Source organism: Camelina sativa, chromosome 14 (genome assembly GCF_030686135.1).
Source record: "Camelina sativa cultivar CO46 ecotype springtype chromosome 14, ASM3068613v1".
NCBI lineage: Eukaryota > Viridiplantae > Streptophyta > Magnoliopsida > Brassicales > Brassicaceae > Camelina > Camelina sativa.
The window spans coordinates 21563682-21586451 of NC_141893.1; the positions used below are offsets into that span (position 1 = coordinate 21563682).

The following is a 22770-nucleotide window of genomic DNA, read 5'->3' on the forward strand; positions in this document are numbered from 1 at the left end:
GTAACAGTTTGTTCATATAGTTATGGATTTTTTTATTTTATGTACATTTTTATTTTATGTAAGTTTTACATTTTACAAAGGCACATAACTTTTTGTTTAATGTACATTTTACATTTTTCAAAGATACGAATATTCATAGAGAAAGTGTATATTACGATGTAAGTTAAAAAAGTGTAAGATTTCCAAATTTTTAATCAAAGATCCAATGGTGATATATTACAAATTTTTTTGTGAGTCAAGAAATTGTAATATTTCTAATTTTGTAACTAAAAATATTTGTCAAATCACCAATTTTTCATATGAAATATATGGTAAAGAAAAACACTATATATTATTGGATCACCATCGATACTTCTTCATTATTACATGAAAGAGTTGGAGCACCTACGTCTCGACCATATTGTTCTTAACTTAGTTTGTAAGTGTCTTTGTTAACTTTTTAGTTTTTATATTACTTATTCTTTTAAATTTTTTTGTAGTGCATGCTCACTTACGTCTCGACCGTTAGTTTCTTCATTTTTTTTAATTATCATGTTATTTACTTGCAAGAAAAGATTTACGAGTTATGTGTTTTTTGTGTCACAGGTGTAGCACAAAACTTTAACCCAAAAAAACAATGAGTGAATCACAAGAAGATCGAGAAAAAAATCTTTACCTTCCATGGACTCTACAAGAAACAAGAACGTTAATAGAATTACTATTAGACGGTGTTGCTGCGGGTTGGCGTGATTCAAGGGGTGTATTTAGCAAGTTTACAGTGGAAAGAAAAATACTGCCTATTATTAATGAAAAACATGGGGGTGGCAAAATTCATAAACACTACCTAAACAGAATGAAGACCTTGAAGGGAAAATACAATAGTGGTCTTGATCTTCTTCGTTGCAGCTCCGGGTTTGGATGGGATCCAAGCACAAAAAGGTTTACGGCTTCAGCTGAGGTGTGGGCTAATTATGTAAAGGTAAACTATATAAACTTTAGCTTTTCTTATGTTTTTCTAATACAACCTTCAAAAGAATATGGAAGGTTGTATCAATTTTTTAATTATTTGAATTTATTTATGGTGAAAATTTTAAGATAATAAGCAAATAAACTTTGAAATTTGTAACTATGCTAAATTATTTTTATTTTTATTTAGGGGCATCCGAATTTCAAAAAATTCCAAAATGAAACATTTGAAGAAGTTGATGATCTCAAAATCATATTTGAGGACAACGTAGCAACCCGGTGGAAATTCTATTGGATTAGGTGATGGTACGGATGCTCAAACAAGTGGAACTGCAGGAACAAAGCAAACAAGTTCTACTGAAGATTTTTCTATGGATGTTGAGGAAGACCATGAAACACCTTTGTCTTTTGTATGCAGCAATGCAAGGGGCTCTCTAGACAAACTACCTTTAAGAAAGAAGCATAGAAGCAATACTAACAATGTAAGTGAACCATCAAGTCAATCTGAAGGTTCAACAGATGTCCATGCTGAGATGAATTCATTGACAACAGTAACTCATAAACTCTTCGATCTAATACAAGAAAGAGAAACAAGACAACAAAGAGAAGCTGAACAAAGAGAGGTCGAGAAGAAAAGAAATAATGTATGGGAAGCTATCAAAGAAGTTCCTAATTTGAAAGAAAACGTTCGTTATGATGCAGTCAAAGTGATTCACCAATTAGGAATGAAAGAAGTCTTTGTTAGCATGTCCACTGATGAGCGTTATGGTTGGATTAAGCGTAACGTGATGGAGTGCTAATTATTGTTAGGGGAACACCCTTTCTGCTTTCTCTTTATAAGTTGAATTATTTTTATTAGGTGCTTCATGATTTTTTGTCTTCTAATATGGTTGGTTTGCTATTATGTATTGTTATGTCCGATATTATAGGTTGAATTATTTCTCATTCTTTATCATGTCCGATATTTACGTATTGTTACTTATTGTTATGTTCGTGCATGAACACCCTTTATGTTTTTTATTATTATCATGTCATTCTTTCTTTCATGATCTTTTGTCTTCTAGTAGGTTTGCTATTACGTTAGTTTTTTTTTCCCAAATCCACCCTTTATGGAATTTTGATAGGAAATGGAGCATTTGTTAAGCTTTTTTGTCCATCCATAAGCTTTTGTCTTGTATTATTTGTCATCCGGATTAGAGCAGAAAGGGCAAAGGGATTTCAGTTTGAAGGCTTAAGGTTAAGATCTAGGTAATACAAGCATGATTGTTGCTAGAAGGTAAACAACCATGCATATTTCAACTCATAAGCATTTTGAAAAAAGAATTAGCAAAGTATAAACAAACGACTTTTTTACTAATAAGTGATTATTTTAAGATGAATAGCATTCCAACACGTTTGTTCTTCTCATAAAAAATAGAAATATCCCACGCTTTTTTATTAAGATAAAACTTGCATATTAGGACTTTAATTTGTGACTATTTTTTTGTCACAAACAAAAAAGCGACGAATAAACGACTACAGTACATACAGAAGAACAAACGTGTTGGAATCATTAGCTGTTTTCTTGTAGTGATTTTCATGCAAGCCTAACCTGAGAATCCTTAAGGCCTCGTGAATATAAAGTGACATGGTCCAATGATATTTGGTTTGAAGGCGGCAATTTTCATATAGGCATTGTAAAGTTAAAAAAAATAATTTGCACACACGATAGTAGGGGTGGACGTTCGGATATCCTTTCGGGTTTTAGATTGGGTATTTTGAGCTTTTGGGTTTAAAAAAAATGTGGCCCATTTAAGTATTTTTAGATTTCGAGTCGGATTTGGATAAACACCCATTGGTTAAGTATTTTCGGGTTACACCCAAACTATCAAGCTAAACAAACTGATTGTAATCATCAAATAATCATCAAATATAAAAAAGCCAACTTCATCATACCATATTGAGTTCAATAAAAAAAAGTTGACAAATCCAAACACAAAAACAATAAGTTCATAAACTAATAGTTTTTGATTTCCTAAAACATGAAATGACACCAAATTTAAAGTTACAATCATATAATCTATCTAAATTAATATAAAAAAATTGACACATATGAAAATGAAAACTAATTTACCTAGTAACAGAGATTAGAGAACTTGCAAACTGTTTTACTTTTCTTGTGATGCCGGGGTTGCAAAATCTGAAATTATGAAGAAACACAAATTCTAAACATTAAGTAAAATAGAGGGAAAAAAAATAAAGAACAAAGATACGCACCTTTCTCAAGTTTATCTTCATATTCGAATTCATCAAGTATTTGTGCATTCGTAAGCACTTTTGATTCAATTTTAATATCTTGTTTCATCCATTGTTTTGTACACATCAAAACCACAACAATATAGTGAGTTAGACAACTCCTATATGGGTTTATTATCCTCCCACTAGTGCTAAAAGCGCTCTCAGATGCAACAGAAGACACATGCATAGAAAATAAATCTCTAGCCATCTCTGACAAAATGAGATACTTGCCACTGTTTATTTTCGACCAAGAGACTACATCATACTCCATTCCAAACATCACTTTAGGGTTCTCTACTTCGTCTTTGAGATATGAATCTAACTCCAATCTCTTTTAACAAGGTATTGTATCGATGCTCAATCTTATGCATACGGTAACCAAGATCATTATCAATGCCATCCATTCTATTTGCTTGGAAATCTTGAGTAGACTGAGATAATCGAACATTTTCCTTTTTACCATATCTTTCGCTATAATCTTTGAACATATCCTCTAGAATGGTAATAACTGACTCATACAACCCCTTAGACTGTGTAGAGTCTTCTCCATACAACTCGTCAAAACACATTTTCGCAAACTGCATCTTCTTTCTCGGATCAAAAACAATAACTATTACCAATATTTTGTTGATGTTCTTCAAGCCATCTCAATACTTATCAAATTTCTTAAACATTTTTTGAGCTTTCACCCTTAGATCACTATCATAGTTGGTACAAAGCAATTGAAGCTCTAATGCTATGTTCACTATCTCACCATAACTCTTGTGTGTATTCATAGTTGTAGAAGCTGAGACTACCAATGTGGAATCATAAAAAATGATTAGGAACTTATTTAACCTTTGAACTGCATGTCATTCAGACATTAAAGGAGGTCCAATCCGTTTTCTACCATTTACAAACTCCATGAAATGATCATTGTACAGTTTGTTTTCAAGCTCCATCTTATCAAAAGTTTCCTTGTACTTAACCGCCCTTGACAACATCAAATATGTGGAATTCCATCTAGTTGTTACATCCAATGGCAAAAAACCCCATGTCATCCTACTAGAGTCTACCTTCATATCAAATGCATCTTGCCTTCTGCCTGTTGATATATAATATAATATAGCATTACGGATTGCAGCCACACTATCATCTAATTTATCCAATTTGTCCCTCACAATCAAATTAAGAATATGACCAGCACATCTCATATGTAAATAATTTCCTTTCATCACTAAAGTGTCATCGAATATCAAAGAGAAACTGGATTCAAACATTGACAATGCATTACTATTGGCTGTTGCATTGTCCATAGTGACATAAAATACCTTCTCTATTTCCCAGTCTGCTAGGCATTCAAAAAGGACATTAGCAATGGTATTACCTTTATGATCTGTGACATATTTGAACCCTACGGTCAGCTTCTTTAACTGCCAATGAACATCAATGTAATGTGCTGTTATAACTTATAACCATATAACTTGAACCTAAAAAGAGAAAGAAAGATTAAGCCAAATAACACAATAAACAAGTCTAAAAAAAATGAAACAAGCTACTGATTAAAATAATTATTACCAGTGATCTCACACTTCAAAATATATGTTGTAAGTGAGACCTTTGCTTGTTAGTTAGGAACCATTGTTTCATAGTAGCCTTCCTATCAACATAAATCTGAACAATGTCTCTTGTTTCATAGAAATATCGGTCGATGCATATCTCGGAACTTGTTCTGAACTTCACAGCTTACCCTCAATGTTTGAATATGCTCCAAATCCTCGTATTTAGCTTCATTATACTCACATAGATGTTAACTCTATAAATACTCAAAAAGACTCTACAAACACCAAAAAGACTCTATCAATAAAACTTATATCCAGTATTAATCATGCTTCTAATTATTATAACTCAAAATAATTAATTGTTCGTTGACTCCTCTACTAAAACAAATTCAGAACTGAGGCCGAAAATAAAATAAAGTACAAAAAACACATACACACTCACACACACAAGCAATGATATGTAAGAAACCCACTCCAACACTTTAAAATAAATTTCATGGAGTCGATGATAAATCTATCAAGCAATAAAACATAGACACACACACAAGCATGAATTTAAATATAACTGATACTATACAACAACACTCGTAATAAAGAATTCAAATAGCTTATATTCATATTTTTAGCCTCTGTTTTAAGCTATTTGCTAAAATCGACGAAGAAGAAGGTGTTTACCTGATTTGCCTTGAGATCTCAGATGGTGGAGAGTCGGGGAACGCTGAGAATGATTTTTTTAGGGTTCCCAGTTTGTTAATTTGGTGGATTTTCTAGTTGGTTTAAACATCACATAAATCAGGATATCACAAGTAGAGAATCAAGAGACTCAAGAAATCGGGAATGTTATGAATGATTATGGGTATTTATTTGGGTGTTCGGGTATACCCGGTCGGATTCGGGTACCCGTTTTACGTAATATGAAACCCAATTGGATAGTGTGGATGATTTATACCCGACCCAAATTTTATATAGTTACGTGTATATCTATCCTTATCAAGTTTTTTCTTATATTTTTTGGTTATATTGTGACACCTCGGTTTCAGAGACTTGTGGAGAGGTTTAAAAGAATTGATTTGGCCACCTATGTTACCAAAGTGCAATTATCTTTTCGATCAAGGGTCCTGGGAGAAATCCACAGTTAAGCGTGATTATGCTGGAGTAGTCCTAGGATGGGTGACCTTCTAGGAATTGACTATCGGAACTTTGCGAGCGAGGACAAAACACATGGAAATATCATGTGCTGATTTGTAGGGACGGTAACAAGTCTATAAAGCCTCCCAAACGTAGCAAACCGGCCGTCGGATATGGATGGGCTCACGGGCCTAGTGAGAGGACGTGAGGCCCATTAAGTAAGGTGGGCCCATGGACTGAGATCGGAAATAGGGCCCACTAAGAAGTGGCGGTCGTGGCGTTACAAGTGGTATCAGAGCCCTTATGGTTCTAGGATGGTCAATGGGATGGTTTAGAGCGGTTAGGGAATTTAATTGGTTAAAGTATTTTTCTTGTTGATTGGATGCATGTTATTGTGTGATGAAATTTTCTACGAGTAGTTAGTCAATTTGTTTGAGGTATGGAGTCCTAGTATCATCCTCTTCAAGCCTTCAATGAGATTCCACAGTAAGTTGTGTGCTTTGTGTACGGTTTTGGAAATTGTGTGCTTAGCTTTCTGTTCTATGTAGTGCAGATGGTTAAGGGTGGAGCTGTTGCTGGTCGTGGACGCGGACGCGGTCAGGGCGTTACAAGTGGTATCAGAGCCGAACGCAGACGAGTGGGCTCACACCGTGGCGGGTGACGATCTTGGTGCACAACAAGGACGTTGCGATCTGTTAGTGGGCGTGAATTGTGACACCCCGGTTTCAGAGACATGCGGAGAGGTTTAAAATAATTGATTTGGCCATCTATGTCACCAAAGTGCACTTATCTTTTCGGTCAAGGGTCCTGGGAGAACTCCACAGTTAAGCGTGCCTATGCTGGAGTAGTCTTAGGATGGGTGACCTTTCGAGAAGTGAATGTCGGAACTGTGCGAGTGAGGACAAAACACATGTGCTGATTTGTAGGGATGGTAACAAGTCTTTAAAGCCTCCCGGACCTAGCAAACCGGCCGTCGGATATGGATGGGTAACGGGCCTAGTGAAAGGACGTGAGGTCCATTAAGGAAGGTGGGCCCATGGACTAGGAGGGGACATGGAGCCCACTAAGAGGTGGCGATCAGGGCATTACAAGTGGTTTCAGAGCCCTTACGGTTCTAGGATGGTTAAGGGGATGGTTTAGAGCGGTTAGAGAATTTAGTTGGTTGAAGTATTTTTCCTGTTGATTGGATGCATGTTGTTGTGTGATGGAATTGTCTATGAGTTTAGTCAATTTGTTTGTGGTGTGGAGTCCTAGTATTATCCTCTTCGAGCCTTCAATGAGATTCCACGTTAAGTTGTGTCCTTTGTGTGCGGTTTTGGAAATTGTGTGCTTAGCTTTCTGTTCAGTGTAGTGTAGATGGTTAAGGGTGGAGCTGTTGTTGGTCGTGGACGCGGATGCGGTCGGGGCTTTACAAATATTCGGATATCTATTGGATTTTGGTTCGGATCGGATATTATCCGATATCCAAAAGTAATGAAAACAAAAACTGATCGGTTATTTCCTCAATATCAGTTCGGTTTTAATCCAATTTTTTCGGATCAGATTTGGTTCGAATTTTATTCCAAGGCCTACAAAAAAAACTACTATTCTCTCTAATTTAAAACTACATTCCACCTAGGCATGTCAATTAGGGCTTAAATATATATGTCTAGAAAAAATTGGGCCTTTCGGTCTCAGCCCGTTTGGGCTATAGGGTTTTTCGGGTTTAGCCCGACCGGGCTCGAGCCAGCTCGAAAAGTCCTTTAACAAATATATTTGTACCTTTTTGTTAATATTTTTGTTTGATTGCAATATTTTATTAATAATTTATTGTAAATAAAGTTTTAAACTCTAATTCTAGTTTTCATAGTTACTTAATAATCATCCTTAGTACTTTTAAAATTTTTATCTATGATATTTCATATGAATTATATATTTGTTTATTTGGTTAAAGTATCAAAATTTTATTTAGTTTTAAACTTTATCTATTAAATTAAGTTTGTTGTAGTGAATATAGATGAGTTAATAAATTTTTTATTGATTTGTTTTATGTACACCTTTAAACACTACTTTTTAATGCTTATAAGTTTGAAATTTTTATCGGTAAGATAAGCTCGAAAAAGCCTAAAAAACCTTGTAGCCCTGTAAGGACCGGGCTCGACCTTTAAAATATAGGCCCGGATATATTTCGGGCCGGACCGGGCCAGACTCAATCATATGCGGGTTTTACGGTTTTCAGGCTAGGCTGGACCGGGCCAGCCCGATTGACACCCATAATTCCACCTAATTTCTTTATAAATATTTCCTTTTCCTTTATAAATATTTCCTTTTCTTTATAAATATTTCCACAACTCTTTTTTATTATTACTTGTCAAAAAAGTTTTCCAGAGAACAATACATACAATAGCGAGGAGAGTCAATAGTTTCGTTTCTTTCTACGAATTTAGATTTGATATCATTCAAAAGGTTTCACACTGAAGGTTAAAGTTACGATCTAGGGTTCTTCAATTCTCTCAATATTTCTGTTTTTGTTAAGAGGTTCTTCTGTCACTGCATCCTAAAGCCCTCCGCGATGAATTATTCGGACATATCGATCCTCTCGAAACAGATGGAATCATTATCAATGACTCACCGTGTTGTCCGTAACAACAAGAGATTGCCACAATCTAAGTATTCTCCTTACACTAAAGAGACTAATCTTTCCAATTATGAGAAGCAGAAAAAGGAGGCTGTGCGGCTCGGAGTTGACCTCTCGCTCTCTGTGGCTGAAGTAATGTTCTTGCTATCTGATGACATGCGTTCTATAGAAAAAGATGAATGTTGTATATTACAATGATGAGATTATTACAGTATATATACAATGTGCAGAGTGAGACATTAGGTTAATATTATTTACATCTCTATCCTTTCCTTATATATCTCTTATATGCCTCCTCAAGATGGAGGAGCCTTTGTGACTCCAATCTTGCTTATGATCTCCTGGAACTTCACAGTTGATAGTGGTTTAGTTAGTGGGTCAACGAGCTGATCGTGTGTGGAGATGTGAGTTACTCGAAGTGTACCAGCCTAGACATTGCCGCATATGAAGTGGTAGTCCAATGCAAGGTGCTTCATCTGTGAATGAAAGATGGGATTAGCCGCTAAGTGTGTAGCACCAAGATTGTCGCAGTAGATGACTGGGGTCGCAGGGACCTGAAGTCCGAGTTCCGTGAGAAGAGAGATGATCCAACGAAGTTCAGAAGCAGCATTGGCCACAGTCGGTACTCTGCTTCAGTGGACGAACGTGCAACACCCTTTTGTTTCTTTGATGACCAGGAGATAGGACTACCGCCAAGATATATCAAATAAGCATTTGTAGAAACAAAATCATCAGTATCACCTGTCCAATCTGCATCAGAGTATGCTTTGAGAGCACCTGAAAAAGCATGAACAGAGATCGGTGTATTTGTGCGCAAGAGAATCCCATGAGACTGTGTTCCCACCAAGTAACGAAGGATACGTTTGACAGCACTCCAATGAGCATCAGTGGGACAATGCATATACTGAGAGTTTTGGTGTCGGAGACATTGGCGTCAAAACAGGTTTGGCTGCTAGCATCCGAGTCTTTGTTAGGAGATCAACAATATGCTTTTGTTGACGGAGGTGGAGTCCAGCTGAAGTCATGGTAGGTTCAATGCCAAGGAAATATCGTAACTCACCTAGTTCTTTCAAAGAGAAACAAGCCCCAATAGATTGAATAATCTGGTCGAGAAGAGACTGATTGTTACCCGTGATCAACATATCATCAACGTAGACAAGAATATAGAAGATGTCACGTCCTTGACGTTTGATGAACAGAGAGGTATCAGCCACAGAATTGACAAAACCGAGTCGAAGTAAGTGGGCTCGTAACTCCTGATACAGGCACGGGGCGCCTGTTTGAGGCCATACAAAGCCTTCTTGAGAGGACAGACATAGGATGGTCGCTCCGGATCAACAAACCCCGGTGGCTGAGCGACATACACTTCATCATGAAGCCGACCCTGCAAGAAAGCATTATTAACATCAATTTGCTTCATGTGCCAGCCCTTGTTAACCGCAACTTGAAGCACCACACGAATGGTAGTAGACTTGACGACCGAACTAAATGTATCTGTGTAATCACGTCCCGGCTGTTGATGAAAACCACGAGCAACAAGCCTTGCTTTATATTTATCAATAGAACCATCTGGGAGATATTTTATAGTAAAGATACATTTGCAACCCACAATATTGTTAGCCATCGACGGAGGAACCAATTCATGTGTACCATTTCGGATTTGAGCATTGATTTCTTCAGACATCGCATGACCTCATTTTGGGTCCTTCAATGCCTCAGCCACAGTCCAGGGAATGGTCGGTTTGGGCAGAGAAAAAGTGTGAGCATAGCGACGATTCGGCTTATGAATATTGTTCTTGGCACGAGTTGTCATGGTGTGATTATTTGGAGCCGGTGGCAAAGGAGACGGCAAAGGTTCAACCGGCGGTGGTGAGATGGACACAGATGGTGTGGGAGATGGACTTGGGTGAGCATCAGTAGATGGGCCTGAATTAGATATTGGGCCAGAATCAGTTACTGGACCTAGACTATGGGAAAGGTGACCAGACAATTGATGCGTTGATGAGGACGACCCCGACGGAGAGTCCACCTGATTAGATGCCGACGACATAGGATGTTCAGCAGACGATGATTGAGCCGGAACCAGAGATATGGGAGCCGGTGGAGAGTGAGGAGTCGGTGATGGGATCCTCAGTGGAGCAATCACGATCGGCGGAACCGAAATTGATGTGACACTGGCAGAGGTCGATTCGGTATATTCTTCAGGCGGAGAAGATGTCGATAGATTAGCAAACGGGAATGTCGATTCCACAAATCGAACATGACTCGACACATAAATACGACCAGACCGGGGATCCAAACACAGGTACGCACTCTGTGTGAGTGAGTAACCCAGAAAAACACAGGAGATTGAGCGGTTGTCAAGCTTATGCGATGTGTACAGTCGTAGCCATGGAAAACATAAGCAGCCAAACACCTTGAGTTTGAGATAATTGGGGGCCTCACCAAAGAGCCGCTTATACGGGGAGTTGCCATTAAGCACGGGTGTGAGCATACGGTTAATAAGGTATACCACAGTTGAGAATGCATAACTCCAGTACGTCGTGGGCAGGGAAGCTTGACTGAGAAGTGTGAGGCCGGTTTCTACTATATGGCGGTGCTTTCGTTCTGACACTTCGTTGTGTTTCGGGGTATGGGGAGGCGTCGTGAGATGAGCAATACCATGGGATGAGAGGAAAGAATGAAGAGCTATAAACTCTCCACCATTATCTGAATGCCAACTCGGTGGCTAAAACGATTCTCAACAAGAGCAACAAACCGGGTAAAAATCTCTTTCACTTGTGATTTCTGCTTCATCGGATACATCCATACATATCGTGTATAGTGATCAACAAGAACTAAATAATAATTGTACCCTTCAATAGACAAGATTGGCGAAGTCCACACATCACTGTAAATGTAGTGGAGCGGATGAGTAGACACAATCGTGGTTGTTTGAAAGAGAAGCTTATGGCTTTTATTGATGTAGCAATCAGAACAAGACACTGACTTTTGTGAACAAGCAGAAACAGGTAAAGAAAACTGAGAAACTAGCATTTTTAAAACTGATAACGCAGAATGACCCAGTCGCGAGTGCCAACTATGGAGATCAGTCTTTGGAGCTGGAGATGCAAAGAGAGACATCGGTGGAGCAATGTTGACCGGCCATTCGTAAAGCTCATTCTTAGTCCTCCCTTATAGCAACCGGACCCCCGTGTGAAGATCCTTCACCTGGAAGGAAGCGGGAGCAAATTCAACAGTCACACTATTAGCATTACATAACCGGTACATCGATATTAAGTTCTTTGCTATGTTTGGAACATACAAAACGTCTTTTAATGCAATAGGACGATTAGAAGTGGGAAGGAGAGTAGAACCAGTTTGAGCAATCTTAAGTGTGGTGCCATCCGCAACAGTGAGATCTTCACCGCCATTGTAAGGTTGGTGAAGTGCCAAGTTATTCAGATCGGATGTGACATGATGTGTGGCTCCACTATCTAGAAGCCAAGGCGACACATCATAACTGGAGGCCACAACCATATTAGCACGAGGATGACTCTGTTGAGGAGAGAATCCACCATGTTGCTGAAGTTGGTAGCAGGTACGAGCATTGTGGCCATGGATCCCACAAATCTGACACTTGCCTTGATAGCCACGTGATTGACCTTGATTCAAACCAGAGTGCTGTGGGAGCGACCAGTTTTGGTTACCTTTATAACTTTTACCTCTTGGTTTGTTGTGGTTGCGAGAGCTGTTGTAAGAAGAACGATAATTCACGGCATTGGCAGTCAATGGAAAGGACTGATTAGCAGTGACAACAAGGGACTGAAGCGTGGCTTCATGATATCGCAACTTCTCATACACCTCGGGGAGGGATGGTGTTTTATCACGGCCAGCGATCTGATCTACCACAGGTTTGTATTCCTCTGGTAAACCTTTGAGAATCGGCTCAACTTGATCATCGTGATCCATCTCTTTACCGAGAAGAGCCAACTGATCAAAGCGTGTAGTGAATCCCTGAAAGTATTCTTCAACGGATCGACTCACCTTTTTTAAAGACTCGATCTGTTGCTTGATCTGGCGAACATGACCTCGACTTGGAGCAGCATATGTGTCCGTAAGAGTGGTCCAGATCTCAGCTGTTGTAGTAGCACGGGAAAGGAGGGATTGCACAGAGGTTTTAATGGCACCAAGGAGAGCACTGTAGATCAGTCTATCCTAGCGTTTCCAGAGAGTGTGATCAGGATTGGGACGCTCGACACCATCAGTGACAACGGTGGAAGGAGGAACAGGGACATATCCGTCGATGTATCCTGCAAGACTGTAGCCATCAAGTAGAGCATGAACCTGGCAGCTCCACATGATGAAGTTGGAAGCAGTAAGCTTGGTGACATTAGTCATATTGATACTTAGGAGTGTAGGAGTAGCAGGATTGAGAGGAATAGTTTCACTCGTGGAAGACATGAGGAAGAAGAGTCAAATGACGGCTGGAAAAACAAAATTAGGTATAGATCGATAGCTCTGATACCATATAGAAAAGATGAATGTTGTATATTACAATGATAAGATTATTACAGTATATATACAATGTCTAGAGGGAGACATTAGGTTAATATGATTTACATCTCTATCCTTTCCTTATATATCTCTTATACGTTCAATGTTACTGTTTTGTCTTTGGCTACTGAAGTATCCAGGGAAGAAAGACATTAATTAATGCTCCTGTGGTAGGAAGGTTGTTTTGTGTTATCCTATATGTGTTTAAAACATATATCAAACCTAAGAATGGAGTCTATCAGGAGGATGGTGGCAAATCAAACCAATGGGGACTGGTCGTAAAGACTGGCCAGAATTTTACATTTGGAATCAGGGAATTGGATCGGTTTGTTTTGATTCTCAGAAACAGAGAAAGCTCTCTTGGTGGAGTAGTGAAGTTATCTGATCTTGAACATTACAACCAAGAGCTGAAGAAGCTAGAAGAGACGTTGAGGTCTTCCAAAGATGTTTCAGCAGAGGCAAATGGGTTTGCGAGAGAAACCATAAAGTCTAACATTCTTTATTTGTAGAAATCTCTATTTGAAACATCACAACACAAGGTGATAAACCCTAGAAGTAGAATTCTTGAGATGTTTGGGCCGCTCTTTAACCAACCAAGGGAGGATGATTGCTCTAGTCTTATTGCTTCTTTACACCTATGAATCAGAGTTTCTTAGATTCGATGATTTTTATATCTACGTAGCGATGACTGCTATTTTCAGGTTTTATCCAAACTTATGTTTTTCGTTTAAAAGAAAAAAAAAAAAATCATGAGTAGAAGAAGGTGGTAGTATCAGGTAATTTTATAGGCTATAAAACTCTGTTTAAGAAGCATCATTTAGTACGGTGAAGTGTATATCTAAATAGTTACATTGCTTTCAATTTTAGATCTTTACATCTAATTATCTTGTTAAATACTCAACAAAACGTAAGATCTCGTCTATGGAGACATTGTACAAGACAATCGGTAGAGGTATGGATATGATGCACGAATGTTTAGATTCAAGTTTAAATTATGAACTGATTGTGAAAACTGGAGTACAAATTTCCAAGTTTTACAGTTTACAAAATAATCAAAAACATAGCAACACACTAAAAGAATGCAAACACTGGAATAAGTATAGTTATATTGCCATGACTAGTCGTCCTCGTAATCAGAATTAGCATCGCTCTCTCCACTGCTAATTGAAACCTCTTGTCCAATAGTCTTCAAGGGAAAAAGAACAACCTTATTGACTTATTGGTACCACCGGAAAAAAAAAAAAAAACATTCAGTTTTAGGGTACCGAAGTTTTAAAGAACAACCTTATTGACTTATTCGAAACCATGCTTCTCCTCCTCCGAAATCCTCAAGGTACCGAAGAAGATCTGTCTTAGCTCAAAACGACACCGTCGATGACAGCACCCCTCATGCTCCTTTGATTCTTCCTCTTCTTACTCTGATTCCTCCAGATCTGTGGATTTCTTTCACACCAACATTTGAAAACCTTTGTTTGTTTGGAGTTAAAAAATTAACTGTCATTTATTTGTTTTTGTTGGTGTTCTTTGAAAGGGATTTGAGAAACCGAAGTTGATAAGGTTAATGGATCTAGAGAAAGCAGCTATGATGTTCTTCATCTAAAGCGGATATGTCGATCCCCCATGTAAGTGTTTTCTACAACTCTCTACTCTTTCCTCTTCTGTGTTGTTTAATTCTGTTGTTACAAATACAGTATTTTGGGTGCAGGACGTTGCTACTGTTAGGACTACAAGGCCTTAAGTATTGTGGTTACATTGCAGTTATGAAAATAGGGATGGAGAATGAGGAGTTAAGCCCACCTTCTCAACGTTTTGACCCTCCTTGAATAGCACCAAGGTGTTGCTAAATCTCTAAACATTCATCCTTGCCTCTTTAGTCTATTGTCTCGCTTGTGTTCATATTGAAGGCTACAGGAAAAAAGGATTATATGTCACAGTCTAGAAAAATTAGTAGAGCCTTCGATAATATGTAAGTTATGTTTTTGTTTATCGTATGTTTGATCTATCTGTCTATGCGTAATGTTCATATGTTTTCTATTGATGATCTTATTCTTTTCTCATGTTCATATATGTGTTGGATCAGGATTACAACACAGATATCTACTCGACAACCATCTCAATCACCATCACAAGAAACATGGACAACTCCACATGAAACTCTGTTAAAATGCAACTTTGATGCAGGACTACACCCTCCAAGTCTACAATCAACAGGTGGATGGATCATAAGAGATAAACATGGCCAAGCACTCACTTGGGGTTCGGCTCGTTTAGGTTTTGTCCTAACTCCCCTAGAGGCTGAAACAAGAGCTTTATTGGCGGCTATTCAACAATGCTGGATTCGCGGATACACTAATGTTTGCTTCGAAGGAGACTGTCAAACCCTTATTAACATCATCAATGGATTGACTTCTAATGCGGCATTATCTAACCTTATACAAGACAACTTATTTTGGTCTTCAAAATTTAAATCTGTGATGTTCTCATTTACTAAACGTTCCTCTAATCAAGCCGCTCATAGCTTAGCAAAATATGGCTGCATTTCCTCTATTTTTTATTCTAATTTTGTATCTCAGCCCTTGTGGCTAAAGAACAATCTCTGTAATGATTTCAGAAATTAATATAATTCTTTTCGACGAAAAAAAAAATATGTGTTGTTCAACTGTGCTCTTACAAATGTTTTTGGGTGCAGGATGTTGCTACTTTTGGGTCTTTAAGTCCTTAAGTATAATAGAGAAGGAGAATGAGGACTTGAAAGGCTGGTTACACCGGAGTAACTACAAGCTCCATGGTACATGTAAATAATGTAGGTTTGCTTTAGTATCTTCTGACTCTTTAATTTATGATGTGTTCATAAGGTTATTGGAGCAGTAGGTGGTTTTAAAGAAAAGGTGTCAGCCTCCAACAAACACCAGTTAGGCTGACACCTTTTTCGCCCATGATATTGCTGTAGTCGAATCTGCTCCCCATCACCATACTCGATGTGTTGCACTATCTCCAATGTGCCACCCTGGCAGTTGACACTTGAACTCTTCCTGCTTTGTCTGAAGACCTTCAGATATGGCTTGTAAGTCTTACAGACATTCTGTTTCTTCAGACTCATCACCCTAAGAGCATTAATCAAAACCTGGAACAGAACATCCAATCTTCTATCTTATGAATCTACAGATTAAAAAAAAATCATCAAATCGAATCAAACAAACATCTTCTAAAGATATGTACCACTCTAAAGACAAAATCAGGATTTTCCTCATGAAATAACCTCACAACTTCTGCAGCTTGGTTGGCCACTGATCGTAACACTTTCTTTCCAGTCCTTGATAATTCGTCAAGTCAAAGACTTGCAGAAATGTAGAAATTCCACTGATATTGAGATTGTTTTTGCTCTTCTTCAAGAACACAATCTTCTTCAGAAACCGCTTCATCTCTTTTTCATCAGAGAGAATTTTCTTATTCAATTCACCATAGACCTTATTGTAGCACACATGATGACCTTCTCTGTCCCGTCCGTACATGAAAAGGAACTCATCACCCACAAGGTTATCATCCTTGAAGGAATCCCTTCATATATATATATAATTATATACACAGTTACAATTATACATATATAATTTATCTAAAAAATTACAGTTTTGTCACATAAACATGCGATTTGTAATTATAAAGTTCTATATTAGAGCCAAACTATTAATAAATCCTCGTAAAATATACTTTTATACTGTTTATAGCTACATCTCATTTCTCATACCACTGACATTCATTATTCTATATTGCAATTTAGTAACCATTTTAATTTTTTTTTGTCCCATTTTTATTAACAAATATCCAAACCAATATAAAGAAAAACTTCTGGACCATATTGATTCTGGAAAGATACATACAATGGCTGCGTCCTTGGCCTGTCTTTCCTCCTCTGCCAAATTCGGAGCACCATGGTCACCGTTCAACCGCCATGGCATCCACAACCTTCCTCCTCCGCAACTCGTACCTCTCGCGTCCTCTGTACGCTTCAAATTCCTTAAGCATTGATTCTTTAAGCTAAATCATTAAAAGAGATTTAGATTTTATAAGATTTGTCTTCTCAGATGGAAATATATATCACGAGGAGCTTCTTGCGGAGACGAAGGTGTCTCAAGAACATTTCTGCCCTTGAGACCTCTGACGGCGCCGTTAACGTGGAGGTCGACGAGGATGACGATGACGAAGAAGAAGCGTGTGAGCTGGTTAACGGAACAGAAGTGTCAGTCGACGGCGTTGAAGGTTATCTTTTAACGGCAGTAAAGAACAATAACGGAACTGGATTGCTTCTACTCTCTGATGTCTTTGGCTTTCAAGATTCAGCCACACGCGACTTCGCTTACCGTGTTGCTTGCAATGGCTACAAGTATATAACATCTTCTCCATTTACTTACCTCTCTTAAATTCCAAAATTCATTAATTAAATTGCAATTTTGTGTTTTTTTTTTTGTTTCTTTTGGTTGAGATAGTGTTCTTGTCCCGGACTTGTTCCGTGGAGATCCATGGTCGAAAAACCGACCAAAGTCTGAATACGAGGAATGGAGAAGAAAACAAGACCCGGACCGTATCAGAAAAGACACAACTAGCTTCACGAAATGGATGGTTGAGGAATTTGCAGCGGCTGGCATCTCCAAGAAGCTAGGAGTGATGGGGTTCTGTTTCGGCGGTGGGCGTGTAGTTGATGTATTAGCTACGGATGAGAACGATTACTTCAGCACCGGTGTCTCGTTCTACGGTACGAGAATAGACTCCGCGGTGGCCGGAGATGTGAAAGTGCCAGTCTTGTTTGTTTCCGGAGACAGAGACCCGCTTTGTGAAGTGAAGGGTTTGTACGAAATTAAGGAGAAGATTGGTGAAAGGTCAAAGGTTGTTATGTATGAAGGAAGAGGTCACGGCTTTGTCCACCGGCCCGAGACGGCGGAAGATGATCGAGACGCGGAGGAAGCGTTTGCCCTCATGAGGAATTGGTTACATCATCATTTGATTTAAATAACATGATTTTCTCTGCTCTTTTGTACATCCAAGTTACAAATAAACTCGGATTCTAGTATATAAAAAGGTTAATTAATAAGATAACTAATGAAGAAATTTTCTAGAAAACCATAGAAAATGTTAACCTATAATCAAATCGTGAATTCATTCATGTAAACTAAAATGCTATGCTAATATTACATGGTTCTGATCAATGTGAGATTGGTTGGGTTCTTCGACATGAAGGGGATAATTTGAGATGGTACGACGCTAATTAAGGCTTATCCTCGTCTTTACTCATGTTTTGATGTCGTGTTTGGATAACCTTGGAGTTGAAATACTTGTTGAGATCGGGATTCAAAGACCCTCATACAAGCTTTGAAGTCCTCATCATGTCTGGCCGAGATTGCAGTGGTACACTGAGTAAATGTAAATCATTGGGATGACAAGGAGTGTGAAACCATTCTTCAAATTCAATGGAGTTTCACGCAACATTTTTTCATCAATTCATTGCCCAAAAATGACTATAATGAATATTATCAAGTTTAACAGAATTATTGGATAATTTTTTTATTTTTAAAAAAACTATAAAGTGTACGTGTACATTCTGAAATTCGGACTTAGTCAAGATTATTGATATTGCATTGTTTTAGTCTTCACAATTCAGAGGCATTTTTGAGTAGGTTTTGGGTATTTATGACTTCAACATGAGGTTCTTGGGCTCTTCCAAAGTTCCAAGTATGGTCCAAGCTTGGTGGTGATAAAAGTTGTTGGCCTTCATAAAACGTAATGATTTGAAAAATATAAAGTGATATTCACATCAAAACAATGTGAGAATCTACTCTCTTTTTTTCTTTTCGATTCCTTCTAAAAATAGATCAAACCTTTGGATATGACTCATATGAGCAAAGTTCAAAATAAGTAATTTTCTCTAGTCAGTCAAAAGAAAGTGAGGAAATAAAGTCTGGACCACTTCCCATTCTTGTATTACCCCTTGCACCATTTGGTCGAGTTTGGTTCGGTTCGGTCGTTTTGTGGCTGTGGGAACACACCCAACAAAAAAAGGTGGGCCTTGATCTGACCCAGGCCAACATAAGAGAACTCTTATCCTCTTCTCTCTTTGAATTTTGTTCCAGAAAAATAGTAAAAATAACATTAGTGGAAAATTTTACTTTTGACAATAATAATGGAGAGTAAATAACCTGTTCCTTAATTAAATAACTAGGATTATGTTTCGTAATTTTCAGTTTCTTATTTCTTTATGATTTATTTGATAGATTTTTTAACGACGAAATGATGATAATGAAAATTGAAAATTTCAGAGAAACTTTTGAATCAAAGAGCAATGAAAATGATAGAAAATTTTCAATTGATTGTAATTTGAAAGTATATAATAATAAAAAACGGCATTTTGTTTATCTACATTTTTTTTTGATAAACCAAAAAATTACGAATCTAAAGAAATTGAAAATTACGAAAGAAGAGGAACCCTAATAATTTGATCGGAATCAAGATCACGATCTTGATCTTGATCTTCTTCGCCACAGTCGTAAACAGATCTAACAAGAATCAACTGATCTTCCAAGTATCTCTGAAGCAACCCAGCCTCTTCAGTTTCAATTCCGCCGCCGCAACCGCAACCTTCCTCACATCTCCGGAGCCTCAAATCATCTTCATCGGCGGCGGATTTAGCAAACCAAGGGTGACGACTACGGAGACGACTGAAGATCTCGATGGCGCAGAGTATAGGGATCGAGGCGCAAAGGATTGGGATTAGTAAAGGAGAACAGAGGAGGAAGAAAACGAACCGGCTACGTCGCGTACGAAGCCAAAAGACGTCGGTCAACATTGTGAAGACGGCGGCGCGTGAATAGTCATGGCCCCCGGATAAAACAGAGGAGGAGAAGAGGTCGTGCGCTGTACGAATTGGTAATGAGTGGGATCACAACACAGAAGCTTCTTTGGCACATGACTTTGTTGTTTGTTTCTAAAAAGACTTTTAAAAACATTTATTTTGACTTGTTATATACTTTTTGTCTTTGGCTTTCTCATGTGACTCTCTCTTTAGTCTTTACTTTAGTTACAAAATTTATCACACATCTAATTGTATTATTAACCAAGAAGACTTTGTTGGAAACTCGATTCGTTTTGATGGCAAAAGAGTCCATTTTGGATAAGAAACCAGCAATTACTTGTTTCGATATTTAAAATCCTAAAATTATTACAATTTTCCCTAAACATTATCAAAATTTCTATAGTTATTAAATTGACGTTTACCCACAAATTAGTTAAAAGTTTGGTTAAAGAGGATTTCTATCCAAACTTTTTTGACTTTGGGGAAAAAACTGAAAAATATTTAGGTTGACTCCTTTATAAAAGTAATGTATAAAAGATTCTAAATATTTATGTTTATCTTTCCATTTTCAACTAATCATAATCTTTTATACATTACTTTATTTAAAAAATAAATCAAAATTAAATTAAAAAGCAAAAAAACCTAAGAAAACAAAATTTGTATACTTTTAATTAAGAAAAATTAAATATTGACTTGGTTTAATAAAATTAGAACAAAATTATGTGTCGGTTTGGGTTTACAAATAACGTGATTAGAGTTTAGATTTTAAAATTAACCATTATAATATGTCGATTTGAGTTTACAAACGAAGTGGTTAGGGTTTAGATTTTACAATTAAAATGAAATTATATATCGATTTGGGTTTACAAATGAGGTGGTAATGGTTTAGATTTTACAATTAGAACAAAATTATATGTCGGTTTGGGTTTATAAATGAGATGGTTAGGGTTTAGATTTTACAATTAGAATAAAATTATATGTCGGTTTGGGTTTACAAATGAGATTTTTAGGGTTTAGATTTTACAATTAGAATGAAATTATATATCGGTTTGGGTCTATAAAAGAGCAGTTTAAGTTTTTATTTTTATAATAATGTATATTGATTTTATTTTCTTATTTTATAAGGAGATGAATGAAGAGGTTCACCCTTAGGGGTGAATCCAAGTATTGTTCAAAAAACTTTGATTCACATATGAATATATGATTATAGCAAAAGAAAAAGAAAAAAAATCTGGAAAAGAAGAAGAATAAGATCATTTAAGAGGAAAATTAAATACAAAAAGTTTTTGGGTGCAGGATGGAGAGTAAATAACCTGCGTGTGTGAATCTCACTTGCGGCGGTTTCTCTCTCAGACTCTTCCTCTTGTGATCACAATCTCGTGCATCGACGGAGGGTCCTCTGTTAGTTCCGATGACGGCGGACCCTTCAGCTCATGTTCTTCATTCGTGACTCATTGCATTTTTCCGGGCGAAGCTATTGGATCAAAATCAAGGGGGCATTGGAGAGGAGAAGAATCTGCTAGACACCGATGGTAAGAGCTCTACTGGAGGTGTAGCTACGGTGAGTGGAAAAAGGAGATTCATAGCAAGAACAAGAGAGGAAGGTAGTTAGATTTGGAGACCGGAGATTCTAGAGGTTTCACGGGATCGGTTTTGATAGGGGAGGTAGTGTCCAATCCGGTGAAGCTAAGCCACCATCGAAGGGCTTTTTATTTACTCCCTACTGCCTTTCGCTCTCACGACCGAGCAAGAATTCTCCTTGACAAAGAAAAGATCGGTTCTCTTCCTCTTTCTCAAAACGGCTCTACGGTGGCAGGATGGAAACGGATCTTGGATCACCATCTCTGTTTGGCTAGCGTCGTCCAGGCTCACGGAAGTCCTGTTCCGGTGAGCATCCGCATATATGTTGGACGACGGCTGCAACATGTGCTACGTTTGCAGATTAAGGTTGCCCGACCGGCTTAATTTGGTTATTTAATCCGGTCGGTTTTGTGTTCCAACGATTTAGTTCGGTTTGATGTATATGATTTGAACCCTTAGGAATTTGTATAGACCTATTATGGAAATAGCCCTTTGTACATATATTTTATGAATTGAATGCCTTTTAACAAACAAAAAAGGACCATTTTGGAGAAAGCTTGATTCGCATATAATTATGGCAAAAACGTTTTGTGTTCATATTATGTTTATTTATTTGGGATGGGAAGTCCATTTTGATTTATGTATTTGGGATGGGAAGTATCATTTCTAGAGTTTGGCTTATCATAAACTTAAAGGATCAACCATCAGTACAACCTACAAGCATATGTAATCTTCTTAACTCTTCTATCTAGTTCAAAATTTTAATGCTTTGTTTGTTGATCTTACTTGTGTGAGTCTCAAATTGTGTGTGATATGATCATGAGACCATCCAAAAAGATCGTTGAGCCATGTTCTACACGAACAAAGTTGAAGATCAATTCTTCCAGGCAAAGAACCATTTACGATACATTCCATTTGCCAAAGGAGGTTAATCTAGTTGTTCACTTGAAGAGTTTTAGGTCCAACTGGTTTAAGAGCTTCCAGAATTATGTATGGCAACCAGGTGTTGTTTCTACTAAGCCAAAAGTGAAGAAATGATACAGCCCATGTTGTTTCTCATCAGCAAAATTGGAACAATGAGTGAAAGAGAGAGAAGTTCATGGATGCACTTATTAGGCTAATTCAAGAGATTATGGGCAAGGAGAGCATAGAAAATTCTATTGGGGATGTTATTTACCAAGTCCAGTCCATTTTGAGCCTAATTCAAGTCCAAGAAAGCCCAAACTAAACATTTTATTTTGTGGTTAAAGAGGGGTGACGAAAATAGAGTTCAAATCACCTTCGGAAGGAAACCTTAGAAAGGC

The 22770-nt window shown here is 37.6% G+C and overlaps 2 protein-coding genes, 1 long non-coding RNA gene and 2 pseudogenes across 4 annotated transcripts; 4 read left to right on the forward strand and 1 right to left on the reverse strand.

Moving 5' to 3' along the window:
* Positions 1-832: 832 nt before the first annotated feature.
* LOC147928510 (uncharacterized protein At2g29880-like) lies at positions 833-1398 on the forward strand (annotated as a pseudogene).
* Positions 1399-8478: 7080 nt separating this feature from the next.
* On the forward strand, positions 8479-13685 carry LOC147928511 (uncharacterized; annotated as a pseudogene).
* A 561-nt stretch (positions 13686-14246) lies between these two features.
* LOC104742047 (uncharacterized) lies at positions 14247-15591 on the forward strand. 2 transcript variants are annotated; one of them, XR_015579340.1, is made up of 5 exons: positions 14247-14377; positions 14576-14666; positions 14750-14878; positions 14956-15010; positions 15125-15591. It is a non-coding gene; the product is annotated as an uncharacterized LOC104742047 (long non-coding RNA). The 2 variants fall into 2 exon arrangements; XR_015579339.1 differs by lacking the exon at positions 14247-14377 and having other exon boundaries at positions 14526-14666.
* A 1055-nt stretch (positions 15592-16646) lies between these two features.
* On the forward strand, positions 16647-18159 carry LOC147928512 (uncharacterized). Its single transcript, XM_087485797.1, has 3 exons — positions 16647-17043; positions 17127-17425; positions 17529-18159. The coding sequence occupies exons 1-3, from the start codon at positions 16687-16689 to the stop codon at positions 18046-18048; spliced, it is 1176 nt and encodes a 391-aa protein (XP_087341923.1). The 5' UTR covers positions 16647-16686; the 3' UTR covers positions 18049-18159.
* A 1223-nt stretch (positions 18160-19382) lies between these two features.
* On the reverse strand, positions 19383-20139 carry LOC104742049 (uncharacterized). The gene has a single exon (XM_010463008.3). The coding sequence runs from the start codon at positions 19877-19879 to the stop codon at positions 19502-19504; it is 378 nt and encodes a 125-aa protein (XP_010461310.2). The 5' UTR covers positions 19880-20139; the 3' UTR covers positions 19383-19501.
* Positions 20140-22770: the final 2631 nt, after the last annotated feature.

What these genes read in the sequence shown, in the direction of transcription:
- LOC147928512 (XM_087485797.1), top strand. Translation starts at nt 16,687, where the DNA reads ATGCGATTTGTAATTATAAAGTTCTATATTAGAGCCAAACTATTAATA. An exon ending in TCGTACCTCTCGCGTCCTCT is followed by an intron (nt 17,044 to 17,126) that starts GTACGCTTCAAA and finishes TTGTCTTCTCAG; the next exon opens with ATGGAAATATATATCACGAG. An exon ending in GTTGCTTGCAATGGCTACAA is followed by an intron (nt 17,426 to 17,528) that starts GTATATAACATC and finishes TGGTTGAGATAG; the next exon opens with TGTTCTTGTCCCGGACTTGT.
- LOC104742049 (XM_010463008.3), bottom strand. Translation starts at nt 19,879, where the DNA reads ATGTTGACCGACGTCTTTTGGCTTCGTACGCGACGTAGCCGGTTCGTT.